This window comes from Ursus americanus, chromosome X (genome assembly GCF_024610735.1).
Source record: "Ursus americanus isolate L20-20 chromosome X, mUrsAme1.1.p, whole genome shotgun sequence".
NCBI classification, from domain to species: domain Eukaryota; kingdom Metazoa; phylum Chordata; class Mammalia; order Carnivora; family Ursidae; genus Ursus; species Ursus americanus.
The window spans coordinates 111,642,297-111,667,007 of NC_142164.1; the positions used below are offsets into that span (position 1 = coordinate 111,642,297).

The window sequence follows — 24,711 nt, forward strand, 5'->3', positions numbered from 1 at the left end:
AGATACAGACGTAGGCTGTACTTTTCATGTCCATGACTTATTTATAAATGGAAGTATGTACCTCTTAATCCCCTTCATCTATTTTGCCCGTTTCTCCACTGACCTCCCCTCTGGCAGTTTGTGCTCTGTATTTAAGAGCGTTTTTTGTTTGTTTGTTCATCTTGTTTTTTAGATTCCATGTGTAAGTGGAATCCTATAACATTTATCTTTCTCTGAGTTATTTCACTTCATATAATATCCTGTAGGTCCCAGGTGTCCATCAATAGATAAATGGATAAAGATGTCGGGTGTGTGTGTGTGTGTGTGTGTGTGTGTGTGTGTGTGTAAAATGGAATATTACTCAGCCATAAAAAGAATGAAATCTTGCCATTTGTGATGCCATGAGTGTTCCTTTGTTCTTCATTCTACTTTACTAATTCTCTCAGATTGCCTTGCTTATAACCAGTGTTCAGAGTAAGGGGATGCATGCCAGGACAGAGTGGTAGTTTAAAGTGTAGGCTTGGGAGTCAGAGGGCCCCTCTTCCAAATCTAGTGCCATTGCCAATTAGTGTTGTAACCTTGGAAAATTTTCTGACTTTCCTTAAAATAATCAAGTTTTCTCAGTTGAACGATGTGATAATAAGAATGCTTACTTTAAAAGAATAGTTGTAAACGTTAAATGAAATTATATATTGTACCTGGCATATAAACCTGAATAATTGATAGCTATTTAATTCTTGTGTTCATTATAATGTTACTAATCTTCTAGTTTTTTCTACTTGGAATAGGAATAATGACTTTCTTAAGGTCCTAAAGCTGCACTGTTTTTGCAAAAGATTTAATATTTATTTCTGTTATTCCTATATAGGTCTTTTTAAACCATGGCATAGAATCCCCTGTTTTTCTTTCTGGGCTTTTATTTTGGCCATAGAGTCTGTATGAGCTCCTGTTTCAGGAAAGAAGGACCCCAGGTGCCTGGGTGTGGTAGCACTCAATTTGAGTCATTGAGTACTTAATTGTCATTGTTGAGGGTGTAAGGCTGAGAGGAAAAAACCAGGTTTGAGTCAACAGGGTGGAAAATGGCGGGGGGGGGGGGGGATGGGAAAACCAGATTAGGTTGGTAGTTTTGAAAGAGAGAAGTGGAACCCTTAAGAAATCCCCTGAACCAGAAAAAACGTCTTCAGGCACTTTCAATAGACCACCCACAGCTTTTAATAGATGCTGTTAACACATTCAGTTATTGTTTGTGATGTGGTTCTTTGCATTGTTTGCAAACTGTGTTTTTTAACTGTACAGAAATGATATTTGGGATGTGGTTTTTTTGATAAGTGTATCATTGTTAAGATAGCTTAAAAAGCTTAAAAATGTTCATAAAACTTATAGTTATCTATGTGAGAGTTCTCTAGCAGAAATGTGTTTTCTTTTCAACTGCCTACTTGATGGTAGTTTTCCTCATTACATTTTTAGGTTTAAAAGCATCGACTGGAATCAATTTGCATTCGAAAATTGGACCAACACAAAGACTTGATATTGTGGAATGACTAGCAAACAAGCAATGTCATCTAACGAACAAGAAACACTCTTGTGTTATAATGGGGAAGTCCTTATTTTTCGATTGTCTAAGGGAGATTTTGCAAGTAAACGGCCTGCAAAAATACCCATATTACATGTCAGGAGAATGGTATTTGATAGAAGAACAAGAGCATTTGTTCAGAAGTCCACTGGATTCTTTATGCTAAAGGAAGAAAACTCTCATTTAAAAATCATGTGTTGCAACTGTGTGTCAGATTTCAGAACTGGAATTAATCTCCCTTATATTATGATACAATGTAATAAAAAGAATAACATCTTCAGATATTTTCTTCTATTTCTTCACAGTACCAATAAATTTGAAAAGCGTTTGAGCTTTAGACTAAGCCATGAGTTGAAAGATGGTGTAAGGGTCCTTAATGGCCCTTTAGTTTTATGGAGACATGGCAAAACATTCTACTGTATCTCTTCCCAAACTGGCAAAATTATTACTGTGTCTCTTAATTTTTCCTCTGTTGAGTGGGCAGGGGAGATTGAAAATCTAGGTATGGTTTTATTAGGACCAAAGACATGTTTTTTATCTGAGGAAGGATGCACTCAAAAGCTTTCAAAATCAGATTATGCAATTTGGAATACCAAATTTTGTGTATACTCCCTTGAAAATGAAGAAGTAATAAGTGATGCATACATTATCCCTCCTGCTTATAGCAGTGTAGTAACTTATGTGCATGTCTGTGCAACTGAGATTGTCAACAATCAATTAAGAATGTCTCTGATTGCCCTTACTCGAAAGAATCAGCTGATTTCATTTCAAAATGGGACTCCTAAAAGTGTGTGCCAGCTTCCATTTGGAGATCCTTGTGCAGTTCAAGTTATGGATTCAGGCAGAGGAGACCTTTTCGTCGTATCCTTTAGGTCCAGTGATGCTTGTGCCGTTTGGAAAAAGAACTTTCAGGTACAGTACTTATTCTTATAATCATTCAATTGGTGTAGCCTTAGACCTTTAAAGCATTTATATGTTTCATAGGGTGTATCCTGGAGTCTTTTTTCTGAAAAAAGATTTTATTAATTTGGGAGAGAGAGATAGCAAGAGAAAGCATGAGTGGGGTGGGGGTGGGGGGAGGGTAAAGCAGAATCCCTGCTGAGCAGGGAGCCCAATGTGGGGCTCAATCCCAGGACCTTGGGATCATGACCTGAGCCGAAGGCAGACACTTAAACGACGGAGTCACCCAGGCATCCCTATCCTTGAGTCTTATTATCCAAATCAATTTTTAGTGCTGCACTTAAAATCATATATATTGCATCATTCTTATTTCTTAAAGTTATCTGAATACTACCTAATAAAGGTTTTGCCTTGCCGTTTTGAGTCATAAAACCTTCAAATTATTTGGAAATATATAAATATATAGCTACAAGTATTTATTTGTCTTTTAATACAACTATTTCTAATTTTTTAAAAGATTTTATTTATTTATTTGACAGAGATCACAAACAGGTGGAGTGGCAGGCAGGGGAGGGAGAAGCAGACTCCCTGCTGAGCATGGAGCCTGACTCAGTGCTCTATCCCAGGACCCCAGAATCATGACCTGAGCTGAAGGCAGATGCTTAACCCAGTGAGCCACCCAGGCGCCCCAAGATTTTATTTATTTAGAGAGAGATTGTGAGAGTGGAGGGAGGGGCAGAGGGAGAGGGAGAGAGAGAATCTCAAGCAGACTCCGTGCTGAGTGTGGAGTCCGATGCCGGTCTCAATCTCAAGACCGTGACATCATGACCTGAGCCAAAATCAAGATTCAGACCCTTAACCAACTGAGCTACCCATTTTTTTAGGTAAATCCTTACTTTGTGTATGTGTGTTTCTGTTTGTGTGTGTGAAAATGTCAGGTTGAGATTGTGTTTTATCAGGCTTTGCCTTGTGAATTACCTTCATATTAATAGGGGTTATGTAACCGTATTTAACCTCTGTAATACATACATAACTTAAATTCTCAGAAGAAGGAGCACCTGGGTGGTTTAGTCAGTTAAGCATCCAGCTCTTGTTTTAGGCTCAGGTCATGATCTCAGAGACATGAGATCGAGCCCTGGGTTGGGCGCTGCAATGGGCGTGGAGCCTGCTTAAAAGATTGTCTCTCCTCCTCCCACTGCTGCTCCCCCTGCACTCGCATGCTCTCTCTCTCAAATAAATAAATAACATTTACATTTTTGAAAGAAAAGTAATTTGAAAGTACCCTATTTTATTTTGAAAGCAATCTTTTAAAAGCATATTGTACTTTTATTTGAAGGTTATTTGGAAGGTAACATTTTCTGTCTTTTTCTATTCTCTTTTCCTTTCCAGAAATGGTAGCAGGGAAACATCTAGTATAGCCTATAATCCTTATTGGGGTCAGGGTAATGGAAAAAGCACACTTAACCTGGGTTTGAATCCCAACTGAGACACTTACTAGTCTTACCTTAAGGAATGTGTTTAATTTTTGTGAACTCGTTTCCTATCTTTATGAAATTGGGATCATCCTGCCTCTGAGAGGAAAGAATTAAAATGACATTGTAAAGTGTCTTGCACAGTGCTTGGCACACAGGAGAAGCTCAGTAAGTAGTTATTATTATGTTATACAAGGGCTAGGACTGTCATCATTGACTTGCACCTACCTGAGGTCCCTTATTCACCTGGGTAAGTAAAAACAGTCCCCTTGTGCCTCATTAATTCAGTATAATATAGTCCTCACACACTTTAAGTGGGTCCCCTGCTTGGACACTGTAGAGCTTTGCTACTAACACATTACCCAGAGTGATACTATGCCACTCTCTGTAAGTGAACATGTAAACTGTTGGTTGGCTTTCCTGCCTTGAAATTGTGATCTAGGGTTCTTGGTCTACAATGGACCATCATCCTTTGCACAAATTATTTACCTAAGTCCCTACTGACACACCTCTTAAGCTACTTCTTTAGGGATTCTGTGCGTCTAAGCTGTTTTCAAATGCCCTGTGTTGAAAGCTCTGGAATTACACCCTGATATCCACAAATTAAGTGCTCATAAATTGCTTTGGTAACCTTGCTACTCTGGGAATTTTGCAGCTCTTGCTTTTACCTTGGTGTTACATTTATATTCACCTACTTAAAAAATATATATCTTAGGGTAAAATATGCAATTACTTTAAAAACAGGAATAAAGGGGGAGGAGAGATAACCATGTCAGAGAACCTGGGTTAAGGGAAGTGATCGCATTTGAGGAATTACACTTAGTTTAGTAGTTAGGACAAAAAAACCAAATATAGCAGGTTTTACAACTGAATGGAACATACTATCAAGGGAAAACTTTTTTTCTGACATTGAGTTCTGAGAGGAATTTACTGTTTGTGGTATTATGTAAGAGGTTTTGAATAATAAAGCGAATACATTACTGAATAATAAAATGTTGTCTCTGATAGCAGTTTTGCTCCAAAATGGGAAAAAACAATAGACAGAATCTTCCCTTGGGTTGGCTATGGATTCACCTCCAACCATCCTTTTACTACCTCATTCTATAAAGGAATCAAGGCAGCTTAAAAGACAGGTAAAGTACAAACAAGCATAAATTAGAATAAATACTGAAAATCAAGGTTAGGATGTTATCAGATCAGCCCTTCATAAAAGCCCCAGGTATAATGTTTATTTAATCCAGTGATAGAACTTGAAACAGAGCTGAGTCTAGACAAATGCATGATTAGCTTTTCTCTTAGGTTTTCTCTCTCAAGTGAAATTGCCTCTAAGTTTTGACAGGAATCTATGTAGCAGGTATTTCAAAACTGAATCATTGTCAAGTATACTTAGATATTGGTATGTTGTAGATAGAGGTTAGTATGTTCTAGAGGTGTGCTGTCTAATATGGTAACCTCTAGCCACATGTAGTTATTCAACATTTGGAATGTGGCTCGTCTGAATTGGAATGTGCTATAAATGTCAAGTACACACAAGATTTTAAAGGCTTAATAAAAAAAAGATAAGAAAATATCTAATTTTATTGATAATATTGAAATGATACTCTTGGATATAGCAGATCAAATTAAATATAAAATTAATTTCACCTTTTTCTTTTCACTGCTGCTAGAGAATTTTCTTTTATTGGCTACTGGAAACTTTAAAATTAAATATATATGCCTTATATTGTTGCTCTCTTATATTCCGGACAGCACTATTCTAGAGCTTTAGATTGTAAATGTGTGTGTGCATACATGAGTGCATAGCTCTATCATGTTTGTGTGTGGAGCACATTTTTTTCAAAAAAAATATTAGAGTGCGCACATGAGTGGGAAGAGGGGTAGAGGGAAAGAAATCTCAAGCAGACTCCCCACTGAGCACGGAGCTGATGCCAGGCTCCATCTCATGACCCTGAAATCATGACTTGAGCTGAAATCAAGAGTTGGACGCTCAACTGACTGAGCCACCCAGGTGCCCCTGTTGAGCACATTCGTACTACTAATGTCTTCACAAGTTCATTGTACTCCATGATACTCATGGTGGGGGTGGGGTGGGAGGAAGGGAGGATATGGGTATACAAATAAGCTTTTTCCCTGTATAAGTGAAAAATCTTGGCTTTGGAAATTAGCCTTATATGGGAAAGATCGATATTTGGTTATATAGATTAAAGTCTTACTTATAGTCTTGCTCTAATACATGCCACCCTCTATCTAGATGATGTATCTGTACTACTGAGCGGGAGTTTTAGCTTTTCTGTCTGAGGCAGAAGGGGTAGCTGATCTCCATGGTATTAGTTTTCCAGGGGACCCATCTGGAGTCTTTCAGCTTCATGAACTTTTACGAAGTTGTCTTCTATTTTAAACTTGGGATTCCATGTTCTGGTATAAATTGATCAGATCATTCCAGTGGGCTAGGATGGTTGTAGGTGCCTCGCTGGTAGGATCCCTTCCCCTCTGTGTCCCTAGTAATGGCTATGTTCTCTTCCACTAGAGTTTAGTGTATGAAATTCATCTTGACTCTTAAAAGTTATTCTGCTTCGAGAACTTTTGAGTGTTTACCACTACCTTCTAGTTACCTGGCGTTTCCAAAATAGTCACGAGAAGTTTAGGATTTATAAGTCATAATAAAATTTTAATATAGAAATCAGGAATGTGACAGACCCTGGACAAACTGGTAAAATATTAAATTTAAGTATCTTGCTATTTGTAAAACTGTTGTAACTCCTTATGTTTTCTGATCCCCCAGGATCTTTAGTTTTTAGTGTTTACCATTTTTTATTACTTGTTTATAAAATTGAAGAGGACACATTACATCTACACACAACAAAAGGATTTAGTTTATTTCACGTCTGATTTTTTTTTCTTTTCCACTCTCTTTCTTTCAGGTTGCGGCAAAGTGGGAAAAAATTAGCTCAGTACTGATAGATGACTTCATAGGAACTGGAAGTGAACAAGTACTGCTGCTTTTTCAGGAGTCCTTGAATTCAGATTGCCTGAGTTCGTTTACAGTAACAGATCTTGGCTACATAAACTATTCAGTAAGTTCCATATACTTTTTATATATTACTTTAAGAACCATTTTAGAAAGTTGAAGAGCTTTATAGCTTTTGACCCACTGTTTCAATATTTGTAATTTCACACTTACAGTAAACATTTTGAACATTAAAAATATGTAGATTGAATTTTTAAAATTATACATTGAATCTCCTTTCAATAAATGTTGAATTGACTATGCTTTTGTTATAAATTTGGAGTATAGTGATAGTAACACTGTAAATTAACTTTAGTGTTGCTTCTGAAAACACATTTTATACCAGTAAACATGATAACATTGGATTAATTGAGTAAAATAAAGTGAACCTGCTTTATTAAAAGAAGTAACACTTCATAATGTCTTAAGATCTTGGGCAGAAGGGAAATAATACCCCTGAAGTTTCAGATCTGCATAAAATACCTGAGTCTGTGTTTTTCCTTAATAAAATGAAGATGATTCTTATTTTCCCTAGTTGTGGGATTTTATAAAAATCTAGTGAGCTGATACTTTTTGAAGCAGTATATAAATGTTAGGTCGGTGGTGATAGTAATTTTTTCTAGTTGCAAGAAGTGATGGGGAAAATACATAGTTTTTGTTTCTTATCTAATAGTGTGTAACATGGAAAACTGCCCTTTGGATAAACTTTAATTGTATTTTGTTAATCTTATAAATTTTCAATTTATTTCAAAATTTCAGTTTTAATGTATTTTTTTTTTTATTTCTTAGAGTGAAACATCGGATTGCAGTGAAGATGACTTATTTGAAGACAAAGAACAGAATCGTTATTTGATGGTTCCTCCTCTGGAAAGAGGATTGAAAGTTAGTGTCTATGTTTGCTTTTTGTTTTTGCTTTTTTGGGTTAGTGCTATTCTAAATGATGGAAAGAACATTGAAAGAAAGGATCTTAATGTGTAAACAACTCAGTGATTGGGAAAAAATGGTATTTCAAAGGATCTTTGCCTTTTTAATACCTCTGTAAAAACTACTATGACATTACTTATAAATGTATTATCTAAAAATGATACTTTTTGTAGTAGGACTGTAAATTTAATGAGACTCATAAGATAAAATATATGAAGCCCACTTTTGAAAACACATTTTTTCTTAAGTATCAGTATATCACAGTATCTCTTTTAAAGGAGCATCAAATATGATGACTCATAACATGTTCCAAACATGAACAGTTTGCCCTCAAATTTTCCATACAAAGCTCTCTAAAAAAGAGTTCTTGGTTTTTTCCAAGTGTATGAAGGTAATGCATATTCCCTGTGAAATACTCAGACTGTACAAAGAAATATTTAAAAGAAACTAATTACCTATGAGTCCACTACTGAGATGTAACCCATTTTAACACTTTGGCGTGTATATTCTTGTAGATTTTTTTAAACGAATACATGCAAATTTATGTAGAAATATGATTATAAGAAGCATGTTCTTTTGGGGCGCCTGGGTAGCGCAGTCGTTAGGCGTCTGCCTTCGGCTCAGGGCGTGATCCCAGCTTTGCGGGATCGAGTCCCACATCGGGCTCCTCGGCTGGGAGCCTGCTTCTTCCTCTCCCACTCCCCTTGCTGTGTTCCCTCTCTCGCTGGCTGTCTCTCTGTCACATAAATAAATAAAATCTTTAAAAAAAAAAAAAGCATGTTCTTTTGTAATCTGCCTTTTTTCTTTCATAAAAATTTTTAAGTATTCTGAAAAGTTCAAAGAATAGCACTGTAGTTATCTCTAGTCCTCACATGGATTCAAGTATTTATACTTTTTAAAAAAATTCTGTCTTCCTTATCTGTGCTTCTGTGTGCATATGCACGTGTGTATGTACATTTTTGCAGAACCATTTGAAAGTTGCAAATATTATAACTTCACTCCTATGTATTTTAGCAGGGATTGCCTAAAAAATAAGGACATTCTCCTATGTAAACATACCATAGCATTATTACAGTTAGAAAATGAATAATAATCTCTTAATCTTATTTAATATTCATTCCGTATTCATATGTCTTTAATTGCCACAAAAATTTTTTTATAGATTTTTTTTCATGATCTGTTCAAAGTTTACACTTGCACTTGATTATTTATGTCTTATTGGTCTTTTTATCTAGAATAATGCCCCTCCCCACTTTCTTACAATGATTCTAATGAGGAGGCCAGGCCAATTGTCCCTCTTTTTGGATTTGCCTGTTTCCTTGTGTTGTGATTTAACTTTTTCCTGTATCCCTGGCAAACTTTTTTTGTAAAGGGCCAGATAGTAAATATTTGTACTTTGTAGGTTCTTTAAAAAATTTTTTGCAACTATTTTAATTATGAAAGTGAATTTACTAAATACTTATTGAACACAGTTATGAATGTGGGCAATAGATAATAAGATATCATAGTGGGCATAAAGCCATAAAGGAAAAGATCAATTACATTAAAAACTTTAGTTCTCTGAACAAAGTAAAATATACAGAAAGACGAGTTATGTAAATAGAAATTGTAACAAGTGACAAAGGATGAATTTCCTTAATGTGAATATGCATTCTGAAACAGTATTCTTGAGAACGTAAAGTGGCTGAACCTCCTCAGAAGGAAACTTGTTATTGCTAATAAAATGTGAATTGGACATATCTTTTTACTCTTGCAGTTTTACTTCTGGAAATCTATTCTAAGGATGTACAGTAAACAAAGATGATTTTATAAGAATGTTTATGTAGTATTTAAGGACAACAAAATTAAGTCATTTTAAGTATCCATCATTAGGAGTTTGGTAGATCAGTTATAATATACTTGAACTATGGAGTAGTATGCAGCTGTCAAAAATAAGGTAGATCTTTATACTGATTTAGAGGTGTTGCCAAAATAATTTATGAAAGCATGACTTTTAGAAATTCCACCTCTACTAATGTGTTACCTAATTTATTTGGACCAACTCTTCTGATCAAAACAAGTTAATATCATAGTTGAAATATGTTTTTAAAATCTCCCTAAAAGCTTCAAAATGCTGAAAATACAAGAATAAATTTTCAGGCCAAACTGTAAAGGCTGAAACCAGAGAACACTGTTGCTACTTTTGCCCTGGGAGCATTTGTGTTTAACCTAAAGCAGTACTACTATAGGCAGCTGGCAGAAACAAACATATAATCCTCTCTCAAGATACACATTTTCTCCTAGGCCTCTTATAAATCTCACAAGTAATTTTTCAAAGAAAATGAATACTCACAGAGTAACTAAGCACATAAAGAAATAAGGCATCATGAGCAATTATTCACAAGAAATAACCAATAGCGACAAATGGGATGACTCTAAAACCTAGCACATACAGAATGACTCCATTCATAGAAGGTTCAAAAGGAAAACACAAAAAACTAAAAATGTTCTTTAGGAGATACAGTGATGGTAAAATTATGAAGACAAACAAGGAAGTTACCTTAAAAGGCCACCTCCATCAGAAAAAGAGAAGTTCGTGACTGGGCAGTGCCCATGGGCAGCTGACTGCTTATGGTTCCTTGGGTGTTGACTTCATTAATAGTTTGTAAACTGTTTTTTGTATTATGCCCTTTTCTGCATGTATGAGAGAGATCACAGTAAAAAGACCAAAAAGCAAGGTTTGGTATCCTGCGGTGCTGTATGCTCCTGTATTTGGTTTGGGATAGGTTTTATTTGCTTGTTTGTAGTGAGGAGAAAGAAAGCATTCCTTAACATACACATAGAAAAGTTCTGGAAAGGTAAACGATCTGTTAGCTATGCAAATGGAATTGAGGGTCTAAAAAGAGAAGTTGAGAAGTATTTTTATGCTGTTTAAATGTTTTATCATATGTTTTTTTTTATAGTTTTATAACAAAACTTCACAACATAGAATATTTAAGTATAGTGATTCACCATTTAGTCTTCGAGGATGCTGGGGGATGTTTTGAGGAGAGTAGGGAAGAGAGAACACAGATAATTTTTGAGGGTGCTTTCATTGTCAGCCTGCCCACATATTCCTCTCTTCTCCTCCCTACTCCCCCAGCATTCTCCGATTTGGCTCTCCCCCTCTGTAGTGTACAGCTCCCTTTCCCTAAGTCACAAATTACTCAGCAAATGAGTGTGAATAACGTGGAGCCCACAGAAATAGGTCAAAGATGAAGTTTTAAAATATTAGCTAGACACTTTACGTATTTTGTGCAATGAGGTAAGATATAATACAGTCTTCACTTTCCACCTTCTGTTCACCAATAAAAAGTAATGGAATTTACCTGACTTAAACCATAATTTGAAAGAAAGGGATTAAAAAGCAGATGCGTTTTTTGTTTTCAATCTAGAAAAACATGTTAGATTAAAAGTTGAATTAATACTTAAACAGTCTCAGATATCCATCTGAAATGAAACCACTTCTATCAGTTCAGTGACATTGCTTTATGGTTTCAGTAGCAAAATACATTTCATGAATGTTTCATCCTTGATAGTGAAATCTGTTTATCTGGTGTAATAAAAGGAATGGGTTGCTCTCTACCCAGTTCAGAGCCAAATTTTGTTTCCTGTAGTTAAGAGTCCACCCAAGAACTGAGTTCATTAGGACAAAAATAAACTTGTGGCAGTTTGGGGGCCATGTGTTATCTTAAAATTTGCCCTAGATGTTACATGAACAGGATTTCAAATAGTATCAAATTAGAAGTGACCATTTCTACTCATAATATCTTTGCTTTTCGAAGGAGAAATTATTTCAACAACAAGAAAAGTAGTTTACCTGTGGGGGTAGGAGTGTTGGTAGCCCTTGATTTTTATTCATATTGATTAGACATCCATATTCATATTGATTGATTACTTAGTGGGGAAATGCATGCTAATATATTGGCATTCTCACAGTTGGGTACCTAAACTCTCGCAGTTACTTGCTGTGTTCCTTTCCTTTATAATTACTTAAAACTTATAAAGAAAATAGTTTTGCTCTGAGAAGTATTCTCTGCTTTTCTACAGAAAAATGAATTGATAAGCAAATTTGGAGAAAGTACTTTCTGAATTAACGGTATCATCAGGTTTCATTTGAAATGTCTCTGGCAATGGTTTTTCTTTCTACTTTGCAGGTTGGTTTGGCTTCTATTCAGGAATTGGAGCAGCATCTCTTGCTTAAGGAAAAAATTATTTCAAAATCTTATAAAACTTTAATAAACCTGGTTCAAGGGAAAGATGATAGTACATCAAGTGCAGAGAAGGTAAAATTAATCATGTGACCATTTTATCATTTTATGAATTGAAAATCTACAACCTATTGAAGAGTTACTTAAATTGGAATATTTGGATATATTAGAAAATGCCACTCAATGGATCTAAGAAGCAAAGTGGCAGGGATTATAGTGCTGGACTTTTATGATTTGAAAATATTTGATTAAGGAGCCAATATTTTACCAATTTGCAAATTATTCTGTAGGATATTAAAATCTCAGTTATCAGGAACCTTGGGGAACAAGTCCTCTTGTTCAAAAGATTTAACTATTAAAACTTTTTAATTTATATGATTTGCATAGAAATTACGTATTTTCTTTGAGTTCTGTATTTTCTGACTCTTTAAACAGAATATGCAGAGTATTATTCAACCTTTCATTAATGAATACATAATTTCGTCAGTATTATAATTGTTCTTTTTGTCTGTTGCAATGTTCATTTCTAAGGGTATTTATTCCTCTGGTTAATGCTGCTAAATTGCTATGTTTTTTTAGTGTTTATATCTGCCTTTTATGATTTTACTCTCATTTTCCTTGTGGTTGACCAGCGTAAGAACCTCTTTAGGTACCTTGCAGTTGCTTATGTCAGTACAGTAATGTAGAAAGTTAGCAAAAGCTCCCTTGACTTCATAAAAAAAAGTATTTATGCACATTAATTCCATACAGAGAAAAATAGCATAGCAAAGTTACAAATAAATCAAGAAAAGCTAGCATAAAGAAACTTAAGTTTTTTTCCTTCAAGTCACCTTATGCCTAGCTCTGATTTCCTTCTAGATTGACCATTCTTATAGCAGTCTACGCCTTGTGTCTGTATTTCAGTCTTAGCAATGTGAGGACTTGGGTCCAAAATATAATTCCGGTAATGTAAGAATCATAACAAAAGCGCATCATATTGCATTTCTGTATTACAGTTCCATTCTCTTACGAAAGCTCATGAAAGTCATTTTTAAAAGTCTCCCTGTTTCCTTTTCTCACCCCAACTATTTTGCCAGTATTATTATTATTATTATTATTATTATTATTATTACTGCTACTACTATTTTAGAGCAAGAGAGCGGAAGGGCAGAGGGAGTGGGAGAGAGAGAATCTTAAGCAGGCTCCATGCCTAGCGCAGAGCCCAGCGCAGGGCTTGATCTCACAGCCCTGAGATCATGACCTGAGACAAAATCATGAGACACTTAACTGACTAAGCCACCCAGACACTCTCATTTTGCCAATATTTGGAAAGGGGAAGAGATGTTTAGAAGTTACTGCACTGAAACTGCTGTGTGCAAGGCACCAGTTGGGGCTTTTTACATGGTTAATTTTAAAAACAATTCTGGCAGGTAGCAAAAATTACCCCAGGTTTCAGATGAATGGCCTATCTCAAAGCTCACAGCTACTGGCAGAAGCATCAGATTCCTAGGAAGCTGTTGAGTCCACTAGAATGTAAGTGCCCATATCTTTTTTCGGTAATTACTGCCCACATAGAGGGGCATTATAGAGTAGTGGTTAAGATAGAGCATGGGCTCTGGAACCAGTTTGCTTTGGTTCAAATCCCAGCTCTGCCACTTGCTAGCTGTGTGACTTCGGGCAAGGTACTTAGCTTCCTTGTGTCTTGTTTTCCTTATCTGGAAAGCGTAGATAATACTATCGACCTAGGGTACTAGGGTTTTTTTTTGTGAAGGTTAAGCAAATTGAATAACGAGCGACATTGAGAACAGTACCTGACATGTAATAAGCATTCAGTAAGTGTTGTGAATTATTATGTTTATTACTCCTCCTCCTCCCCCCACCATTTCTATTGTTATTATAAATCCATATGTGCATGGAAATGAATGAGTATGGCTTGGAGTTTAAGAATACAATTTTAGCCATAACTGATCAGCAGTCCAAAGATAATTCGTTTTATTTGTACAAATTTTACAGTTATAGGTTTCGTAGAAGCCACTTTAATAATGATTGGATTGTTTTCAGCATGCCTGGGACTCATACTGTCAGATGTTTTTCAAAATGGATCCCAAGTTTATGTCTTTGCTGGCTCTGTGTTGGATACCTCATCTTGTTTCCAATCAGGCCATGCTTCTTGATCTGAGTAGATAGTTAATTACATATAAGTTCTATAAATTTTGTTTTAGTGATTTATATATAATCTGCAATGTAAAATATTATAGATGACAATTTATTTTAAGATATGTAAGCTATAAGGCCTGACTAAAAGCTGACTTACATTATTTTTGTAGTTTTGCCACATTTGGTAGTTTTTTTGGTAATCAGTTATTTAACATGTTTTTCTATAAGGCACATCTTGTTACTCTTTGTGGTAAAGAAGAAAATCCTGTCTGTACCTTTGATGAAAAGATACCAGACAATTTTCAAGATTCAGAACAGCTAGTAGAGAAGATATGGTATCATGTAATAGATGACAGCTTGGTTGTTGGAGTGAAAACCACATCTTCTTTGAAGCTGTAAGTATCATGATAACATTATCTTGATGGTCTGGAACAGCACTGTCCAACAGAAATACAATGTAAGCCACATAAGTAATTTTACATGTTCTAATTAGCCATATTAAAATATGTAAATAGAAACAGGTGAAATTAATTTTCACAATATTGTATCCCAAACATTATCATTGCTGAGGGATAAACAATGTTCTATATTAAAAAGCATATTTTATTCAAGTTATTTAGGGGAGTATAAAATGCAGTTTTTCCTTTAGAGTTATTTGCATTCTAAACTATTATCAAAATAAACTCTTTAAAAAATGAGTATTTTTTTTCTTGTTTAAAAAGAAGGGGGGAACCTACCTCAAAAGTAAAATCCACCATTATTTTACCATTCCTTTCTCTTAAGAAAATTATTTTCCTACAATTCAACATATTTGCAATGTTTTTGCTTTCCTATTTCAAGAAAAGTGCTATTACAGGATCTTTAAAAATGTGTTTGGTTTATATACTTGATTTTCTGATATACTTTACATTTGAAATGATGTTTCCTAGGAAAAGAGAGAAATTTTATTATTGTTTGTGTAGCATTTAATCATCTCTTTGCTTTTAAAGAATGAGCTTTTAGACTCAACTCAACTCTGGATTTTTTACAGGTCCCTGAATCATGTGACTTTATCACTGTTAATGGATCAAGCTCATAACTCCAGCTGTCGGCTTATTAAGTGTCAAAATAGGGTGATCAAGTTGAGTAGGGATTTTTTCCCAGCACCATGCTCAGTGCCATGTGGAATAGGATCAGAGGCAAAAAGGATCAAGTTGACTGTTGATAGTGAGGAAGAGGGAGAGGAAGAGGAGAAGGAAGAGGAAAGCTTTGTTTGTGAACAGTCATCTGAGAAAGAGTGTGTACAGGTCATTACTGCTGTAACATCTCTTTCACCACTTTTAGCGTTCAGTAATTTTTGTTGCACTGTGCTGCTACAAATTAGAGAGAGGAAAAATGGTAACTCTTCTGAAGATCATTATATTCAGTGTGGCAGACTTTTTTTAAGTCTAGAAGACCTTTCAAGTAGGCAATACCTGCTGATATTTCCAAAGAAGAATCCTATAGGTAATTTTTGTTGGTACTTTTTAATCATTTACCTAATTGAATTTGAAATTTTTAAGAACTCTTTTTATTTGATAGTGGGTGACAGAGCTTGTGGCATGTTTTTCTTGTAGAACACATGGAAGATCTGTTTGCACTTCTCACAGCGTTTAACAAAACTTGTTTTCAAATCACGTCACCTAGCTATTCTCTGACTTCAATGAAGACATGGCTCCTAAAACACATGAAATGTGAAGAAATCAAAGAATTTCCAGAAATTTGCTTTTGCAAAATGCCAGGAAATTTCTATGGGACACTCTTCAAGTGGAAACAAAAAACACCATTTGAAGGGATTTTAATAGTCTATTCCAGGTAATGCATATAGAATTGGAATATGTCCAGAGAAGTTAGTGCATATGTGTGTGGTCCAAGACCCATATCCACAGTAGAGATCTGTGTCATTGTGGGACATGTCTGGGTCATTGCCTGGTATAACCTCAGTGGAAACTAGAGCTGTTTTAACTTGATGTTTTGTTTTTGGCTTTTTTTTTTGGTTGATTTATTTAAGATTTCCACTTACCTTTCCCCTACAATGACATTTTAAAAAACATATTAATCTTATTACTCAGAGAAAAAAATTAATCAGGAAGCAAGTGAAGAACATTAACTGACTTGGTATAGGATATGTATATTTCATTGCTGTGGTCTGAATTATAGCAAAGATCACATACATGCATTATTTTATTCATCATGAGAGGATTTATAAATGAATATTAATTACTACAGTAAGTTGTATACAACTGCTTTGTGCTGTCCCAATTTTTATAATATTGTATTTGGTTTTTTTTTCCAGAAATCAAACAGTTTTGTTCCAGTGCCTTCATAATCTCATCAGAGCTCTCCCTATAAACTGTTTCTTCAAAAACCTAAAATTCGGAAGTGTCGATTTCCTCATTGATCATTTGGCATTAACTTTGGAGAAGGAATTGGTTACCCTTGGTTCTCTTTCTTCTGCCTTAGTTAAGGTTGAAAACAACTTGGTGCAAAGTTGTGAAGCAAGCAAAGAAAAGAGTAGTGGTGTGGCGGCTTTATCAGACAGAGAGGAAAACATCCATCCCTACAGAAAAGAACTTCAGAGAGAAAAGAAGCAAACGTTGGGGACGGACCTAAAAGTGAGTGGTGCCCTTTATAGAGAAATGACTTTGAAATTAGCTGAGGTTCAGCTGAGATCAGACCTTGCTGCACAGAAACTGGCTGGTTTAGAATTATAATCTTAATTTGATTATATTTTAAAATGTTTTCTCTACCAGGACATTTTGGTTCCAGATTCGTTTTCATTTTACATTATATGCCTCCTTTGCAAAAATAAAGATTGAGGCTTATAGAATTGAGGGTATGGGTGCACGAAATAGCATGTCTTAGCGCAGCAGTTCTCAACCGGGGCCATTTTGCTTCTTTCTATCCCCACGCCCCCACCCAGGGGCATTTGGCCCTGTCTGGAGACTTTTTTTTTTTTTCGGTTGTGAGAAGTAATTGGGGGTGGGGAGGGTGAGGTCAGGGTGCTATTGGCATCTAGTGGGTAGAGCCCAGGGATGCTGCTAAGCATTCCACTGTGCACACGACAGCTCCCACAGCAAAGAATGATCCTGCCCAAAATGTCAGTAATGCCAAGGTTGAGAAATCCTGCCTTAGAGTTACCACTTCAATGAAGGCAGAAGTGAGCTAACGGTATTTTGGTCTAAATCTTCAAAAAACTTAAATAGTCCTTTTATTGTATCCTGTTTAGTAAAACCTAGCATATAAAAATTAGCTTCAAACAGATAAACAAGGTTATTAGGATTCCAAGTTTCTGTGTACATCAAGCGCCTGTGGAAATTGAAATCACAGAGTCGGTGAGACCATTAAAATGAAAGTCTTTGAACCCCTTGTTAATTTAAATTTTATTAGAGAGCTTCTCTGAAATTGTGTACGTCTATAGGAATATGAAAATTTTAGGGCATTTCTCTGAAAAGCCTGTTTCTTTCAAAAAGCTGAGCATACCGCATAGGCCACTATTTGAAAAAAATTGAAAATGCCTTTAAGCCATTTGTAATTCCAGCTCTGGGCAGAGTTAAAATATAGAATTCTAACTAAAGTAACTTAAAGAATATGATGCTCCTTAGAGACAGAGAAACTTAAAAATAAGTGGAAATTCACTTAACAGTGAAAAAGTGATTTTTAAGGGGTCCAGTGAGACATTTCAAAGGGGTAAAAATTTGACCTGTTCTTTTTTTTTGGAAATAAGAATGCTGGAGTAATAAGAGAATGTCAGGAGAGGGGAAGACACAAAAGGATATGGGCCAGAAGGAATGTTTCTGATTCTTTTTGCTCTAAAATCCTTAAGTGAGATGGAAGTTTTGATCTGAGTTGAAAGAAACAGATGATTATAGCAAGTGGCGTTTCATGCTCACAGCTCTGAAGTGCTAATGCTCGTACCTAATGATCTGGTGTTGCAGGTGGGCTTTGGAAAATACAGGTTATTACTCCTTTGTCTTGCTTTTTGTGATTGTCCATATAATATGCTACGTCTTGTTTTAGTAATCCATTACAAATGGAGATAGAACCGTACAGCTCTATTTCTTTGAAATGTCAATAGAAAGGATTTCAGACTTTCTGGAAATGGAAATGGTATAATTTCAGGATTAATTATGGAGATCTGGAAGCAGTATGTGTCAGTAGGTACATTGAAACTGCCTCTGACATGTTCTGAAACAACAACTGTGTATAAAATATAGGAACTAAATTGAAAAATGGAGGCTGTCAAAAAGTAAACAGAATTTAATTGTAGTAGTTTATCTGTAGGAAAATTAGGATAATACAAAAAAGCATGTTGCTTATTTTTTATCTATAAAAGCAACCAAAAAGTATTCATCTATATACACCAAATAACTTCTTTGCAAGTGAGTTTTGTACTCCAGTATGTTTTTCCTACTTACTACAAACAAGAACAGCCAGAGTTTGAGGGAATGATGCCCTTGCCATTCTCTCATGATTCAGTAGTGTTTGTGTGTACCCATAAGCACATTCCTCTGACCACTGTCCTGGTCATGAATCTGAGGTTCCCCTCAAACACACGCTTCTCCCAAATCCACACTGAAGTGAAAATGAGTTTTGTTTTAGAACATATCACACCACAGTTTTCAGACACAAAACTTTCTGTTATCTTCCTGATCCCTTAACTAAGGAATGCATGTAAGCCAGCTTAGGTATGATGTTATTCTGTTCGGTGACTAGGTTGAGGGAGGGGGGAAGAAATGTAACATTTATTGATTGCCAACTATATGCCAAACAGTAAGCTTGAAATACATAATACATGCAAATATCCGTATCCATAGATATGTATGGTGACATCCTTATAGCAACCCATAAAGTGTAATTATTAGTATTGTCCCCAGTATGGACAAAATGTTAGACCAAATTAAGGGGGTGCACACAAACAAGTTAATGCTATATACCCTTATTACAAAGATTTTCAAAATGAGCAGATCCTTTCATAATGCTAATAATATATAAGTGAATCTTTTATTGTCCTGATAACATCTCTTAATACCATATAAAAATGAATACTCAGTTTTTTTCCCCAGACTTAGAAAAGAAGATCTAATTAACTTCTCTGCCTAGTGTTCCCAATAAAGGCAAAAAAAGTCAACTGTCCAGGCTAGAAACCTATGTAACATTTCCCCCCTCTCTCTCTGTCTCTCATAAAACTTGGACAGTACCAGATATTGAGAGGTACTCTTTCTCTTCCTTATAGTCAAACTTGTGGAAACATTATTTTCCATTCTAAGAATTTGAGAGTGGAAACTATTTCTTAGGAAACCCCATCTGGAGAAAGTTAGGCTTCTACTGCCAAAGCCAGTATGGTGTAATGGAAAGAATGCTGATCCATAAACTGTGTACTTAATTGAATCCTTTGGTTCATTCTGTTTTCCCTTTTTGAATTGCCTGGATCTGTTACTTGAATTGCTTTCTGCCTCAGCAAAATAGCCCTCTCCTATAAAATCCTACCGTGTTGAGTATCTTCACTGTGCCATTGATCTGGCCCCTTTCTGGGATCGTGTTTCAATAATCCTGTCTTGCCTTTTTATTCAGTAGGGTAGCAGGCACTATCAGATAGTGGTCATAGGGGCAGAAAGTCAGAAACCTACTCTGCCCTCACTGTTCCATTTTTTCTGTGCATAACTGAGACCAATGTAGTTGTCCTGAGTTCAGCTAGGAAAATTATTTAGCATCTTAAACTTTATCTTTAATTATCCATGTCCTCACAGCAGCAGTCACTTACCCCAAAAGTACAAGCAGTGTTATGGGCCAGTAAAGCATGCCGTTAGTGATCAGCTAAAACATTTAGCACTAGATTTCCATCCAGTCAGTCAGGAGTGGGAAGGAAGTGTGATGCACTCTGTTGATTGTCTTTTCCACATTGATTTCTTCCTTTTCTTGTACCAGAACTCTCATTTTGGTCAGGAAACTTCTTTCTACAGCTCATGTGATTGGGGAAGTAGACCCTATCCCCAGTTCCAAAGGTTAGTCCTGAATAGTATAAGCCAGTTAATGTAAGACATTTGCCTGGCAGCTGTTACTGGTCTGGGGTGAGCACAAGACCTAAATTGGGCCCAGTTGGACTGAGGGCCTAAAACAAGTTGGGTTTTTGGTGAGGAAGATGCTCTTCTGTCCTGCTGGAAATGGGTGGCCCTAATTTAAAAATCACAGGAAATTAGGCATTAGAATGAATGTGACATTACAGCCTGCAAAATTGTTTTATTGTGCCACTAAATCAAACCTAAATCCCACCCTTTCCTGGGACTACTTATTACTTCAGAAAGAAAAAAAATTCCTTCTAACAGAAATCAAGGTTTTGGTTAATTGTGCCTGAAAACATTTCTCACTGCTAGACGTGGGGAAAAGAATCCCAGAGAACAGAACTGAGTGTTGGTCCTGTGGACTCCCAGGACAGGAACAGTTTACTGCAGAAGCAGGATGCTTGTGCTTGCTGAAAGAAGAGTGGGAAAGAGCTACCTATTCCTTGCTCCATACGCACCTTTCCTTTCTGGGCAGCGGCTCCCTGGCTTTCCTGGTTTTTGTTTTCGATTTTTTTTTTTTTTAGTTTAAACTCAATTTAGTTTGTACCTGATAGTAATTTATATCTGAGATAAGCTTTAATTTTTAAAAAATTCTTTCTCTTTTCTCTTTTCCTTAGCTTAGCTTCCCTCTGGTATTACACCAGGCCGCTTGGTCAGTGATGCCTTCCTCAGTGGGTTAGAGATTTGTGTCAGATTATTTAACCTTTCTCCATGTTTCCTGTTCTATTTTTTAATCAAATTTTGCTTTTGATCTTTAATTTGTAAAAAAAACTTTGAAATATAGTTGACACGAAGGTCAGATTATACATGTAAGGACCATATCTATTGTGTTTATAACCCTAGCTGTATCCTCTCCAGTAGGAAAAGAAAGAAGTCTTTATCAATTTTGGCTTTCTAAGAGTCTTTGTGCTAGGAAAAACAGATTCGGTATTATGGGACTGTTTTGAAATACAGTAGTACTGCTATATCAAAAGAGATCCACAGCGTTATTAATTTAGAGCTTGTAGCTTTTTCAAAGGTAACAAATAAATGTACTAGAACATGAATGGTTGCCTTTTAATATATACTAAAGAACAAAGATAACCCTTTCTAACTTCATTCATTCTAACCTCATTAAAAACAAAAACAATATGATGGGAATTTTTAGTGTAGTTTTTGTAAGCCTGATGAGATGTTTTAAGGTTTAGAATTACTAAGTGATTTGATTATGTCAAGTGCAATAATAAAATCCTCTTATAAGTTACCCAACCAGGAAACAAATATGCTCTTACACTTGGAAAGATTCCAGTAAATGTAGTGAAAACATTGGGAGTGGGGGCAGGCAGTAGCATCTGAAGGGAGCCAGGATCAAATGTATTCTTGATAATCTGCAAAATCATCAGATAAAGTGAACATGTAGTGCATGTGTTGGGCCAAAGAAGGGGTGATGGGGTTTGGTGTGCAGACGGTCTGGTGTTTCCTGTAGCTGGCGCCACCTGGAAGGGGAAAGAATTAGATCAGAATTATAAATAGTAGGAAAAATAATTATAGGTTGTTTAACTTATAAAGTTAGTTTGTAATAAAACAGTGCAATGTCCTCTGACAGTTTTATATTAACAAAACGCACCTATTGTTAAAAAAAAGATTAGAAGATCACATTGAAATTATCTCTGAGGAAAAAAGATTACAAGAAATGTACAATTCGGGGCGCCTGGGTAGCGCAGTCGTTAAAGCGTCTGCCTTCGGCTCAGGGCGTGATCCTGGCGATCCGGGATCGAGTCCCACATCAGGCTCTTCCGCTATGAGCCTGCTTCTTCCTCTCCCACTCCCCCTGCTTGTGTTCCCTCTCTCGCTGGCTGTCTCTCTGTCACATAAATAAATAAAATCTTTAAAAAAAAAAGAAATGTACAATTCAACAAAAATATAAATTTGTTCATATAATTGAAATATCAGGGAAAACATGGTTCATGTTATCTTCAGTCCTGTGATGGACAAGTTCTTAGAGTTAATTGATGGCCCCCGCTGTTTTATCTTTTGACTGCTGCCCTCCAACTATATCTAATACCTGAGTCTCTCTTCCCTATTTACTTTCAGTTGTCTTTGTTAGAACCACCTCTCTCTAGAAATATTGCAGTTTACCATTGCTCAGTCCTATTTAGGGGTTTCTTAATGAAAGTGTCAGTTCTTTAACCCTTAAGTAACTTCTCTTTGAGACATCTCTAGGAGGTCTTAAAAATCTCTGAAATGTTTGTTGTTGTCAGGGGATCACTGTGGTGGAGAGTGGAATTCCAGGAAAAATTGTAAGCTGTCTAGCCTAGAAAACTTAGATCTTTAATCCATACTAAGTACTATATCACTTGAGAAGAAAAGGAGTGGAATTCTATTTTGTTTTTAACTGTTGCCATGCTCTAATCTTTCCAAATGATGTGCCAATTAGAAAACATTTCACCTCTTTCAAAATATCAGTGGTGTATGAAGTAGAAGGGGATATGGAGATTTTCATTCAGTCATGTCTTTATTGACATTTCATTGAATACATTGTCATGCCCATGTGTATAAGCAGGTGCTGGGAATATAAAGATGAATACAAAAATTTCGTAGGTTTTAAAGAGCTTGCAGTCCTAATTGGAGAGACGGTGACACCGAGTTGCATGTACACTGAGATAATTCATAAAAGTATACCTGGGGTTCCGTGGAAATACCCTTATAGGGCACTGTGCCCATTAGGGGCACCATCGGAGAGCAAGAGTTCTTAATTCGGGGGAACAGGACTTTCTTGGAATCTGATAAAAGCTAAGGGTGTTCATGTCGTGGGTAGCTGTGGATTAAAGTGATGTTCTAACATAACAGAACTTTGCCTGAATTAGGGATCATCTGCCACACCTGTTCATGCCCCATAGAGAAAGGTACAGAGAGAAGTGTATACACAAAGAAGTTCAAACCAGAGCACTTGGTTCAGTAAAAAGGGGTCTAAAATACTTAAATCATGCAGTTTTGAAATACTTATTGATTGAAAAATTGGCTTTATTATATTGGTGAATCCATAAAATAATTATATCCATGACCCTTTTATTTTTTTTTTAAAGATAGATTTATTTATTTATTTATTTATTTATTTGAATGAGAGAGAGCAAGTGCGAGAGCTAGAGTGAGTGCTAGTGAGGTTGGAGGGAGATGAGGGAGAGGGAGTAGGAGAGAGAATCTCAAGCAGACTCCCCCTCAGTGCAGAGCCCGATGCAGGACTTGATCTCACAACCCTGAGATCAGAACTGAAATCAACAGTTGGACACTTAACTGAGCCACCCAGGCACCCCTCCAAAACCCTTTTAGAAACAAAAGGAACAAAACAAATTTGTTCTGAAAATTAAAATAACATATCCATGTATGTTAAAGCAAATAATTTCCTTAAATTGATTATCTGAGTGATTTTGCCTATTTTATTGCAGTAAACAATAACATTAAATTTACCATCTTAATAATTTTTAATTGTACAGTTCAGTAGTGTTAAGTATATGCACATTATTGTGCAACCAATCTCTAGAACTTTTTGATATTGCAAAATTGAAACTCTGTACCCATTAGACATTAATTCTCCCTCCTTCTTTCCCCTGCCCTTGCTCTACACTAATAATTCTCAGCAGTGATTATACATAGAAATCACCTGAGGACTTCATAGAGCAATTTGCTGATCCTACACCCCACCCCAAAGATTCTGATCCTGTTGTTCTAGGTTCTGCCGTGGGCCTTGGCAAAGGTTTAACAGCTCCAGGTGATTCTGATGTATATTCAGGGTTGAGAGCTACCACTTTACTAGAAGCAACAAATTAACTTCACCATTTCAGGGGCACATCTTCACAGATTTTTCTTTGTCAGTGCATCTTTGTCTTAACAGTGTAACATCCCATTGTTTCTCAAGCTTTCATATACATATAAATCACCTGGAGATCTTGTTCAACTCTGCATTTCTGATTCAGCAGGTCTAGGGTGGGGCCTGAGACTGCAGGTCTAACAAGCTCACAGATGATGTTGATGCCGCTGATTTATGGACTACACTCATAGTCAAGGGTGATAAGCCACTCTATGGTATTGTCAAAGTCAAGGCTTGTATGTTGGGGAAAATTCAAGTTTTCAAATATAGTTTTGTTGTCATTCCATGTGTTCTCACAGTCTCATGTGTTTTTTTGAATGGATAAATACAAAGCAATCCATCTCTGCTGGGATTGTGCTTCCATTGATATAAATTCTGCACAGAAGTATTGCCTTGTGTTATCTGTGTTCCAGAATCTTTGGTGATGAAAGGAAAGCCAAAGGATACATAAGACTCTTACTTTTTTGTTTGACATTTTCCAGTTTAGGTTATCTTCCATGCCTGATGTCCATAATCATTGTGAAAGGGTATCTTTTCTTTAATTCCTAACAGTGAAAAATTACT

The 24,711-nt window shown here is 36.1% G+C and overlaps 1 protein-coding gene across 1 annotated transcript in view; it reads left to right on the plus strand.

Moving 5' to 3' along the window:
* Positions 1-24,431, plus strand: part of FANCB (FA complementation group B) — a 32,722-nt gene extending 8,291 nt beyond the window's left edge. Inside the window, exons 2-9 of the mRNA XM_045805047.2 lie at positions 1,447-2,464; positions 6,846-6,998; positions 7,721-7,813; positions 12,031-12,159; positions 14,449-14,615; positions 15,251-15,705; positions 15,816-16,053; positions 16,535-24,431. Of these exons, the coding sequence (XP_045661003.1) occupies positions 1,517-2,464; positions 6,846-6,998; positions 7,721-7,813; positions 12,031-12,159; positions 14,449-14,615; positions 15,251-15,705; positions 15,816-16,053; positions 16,535-16,952 (2,601 nt within the window). The 5' untranslated portion in view covers positions 1,447-1,516 and the 3' untranslated portion in view covers positions 16,953-24,431. The remainder of the gene's footprint in view (positions 1-1,446; positions 2,465-6,845; positions 6,999-7,720; positions 7,814-12,030; positions 12,160-14,448; positions 14,616-15,250; positions 15,706-15,815; positions 16,054-16,534) is intronic.
* Positions 24,432-24,711: the final 280 nt, after the last annotated feature.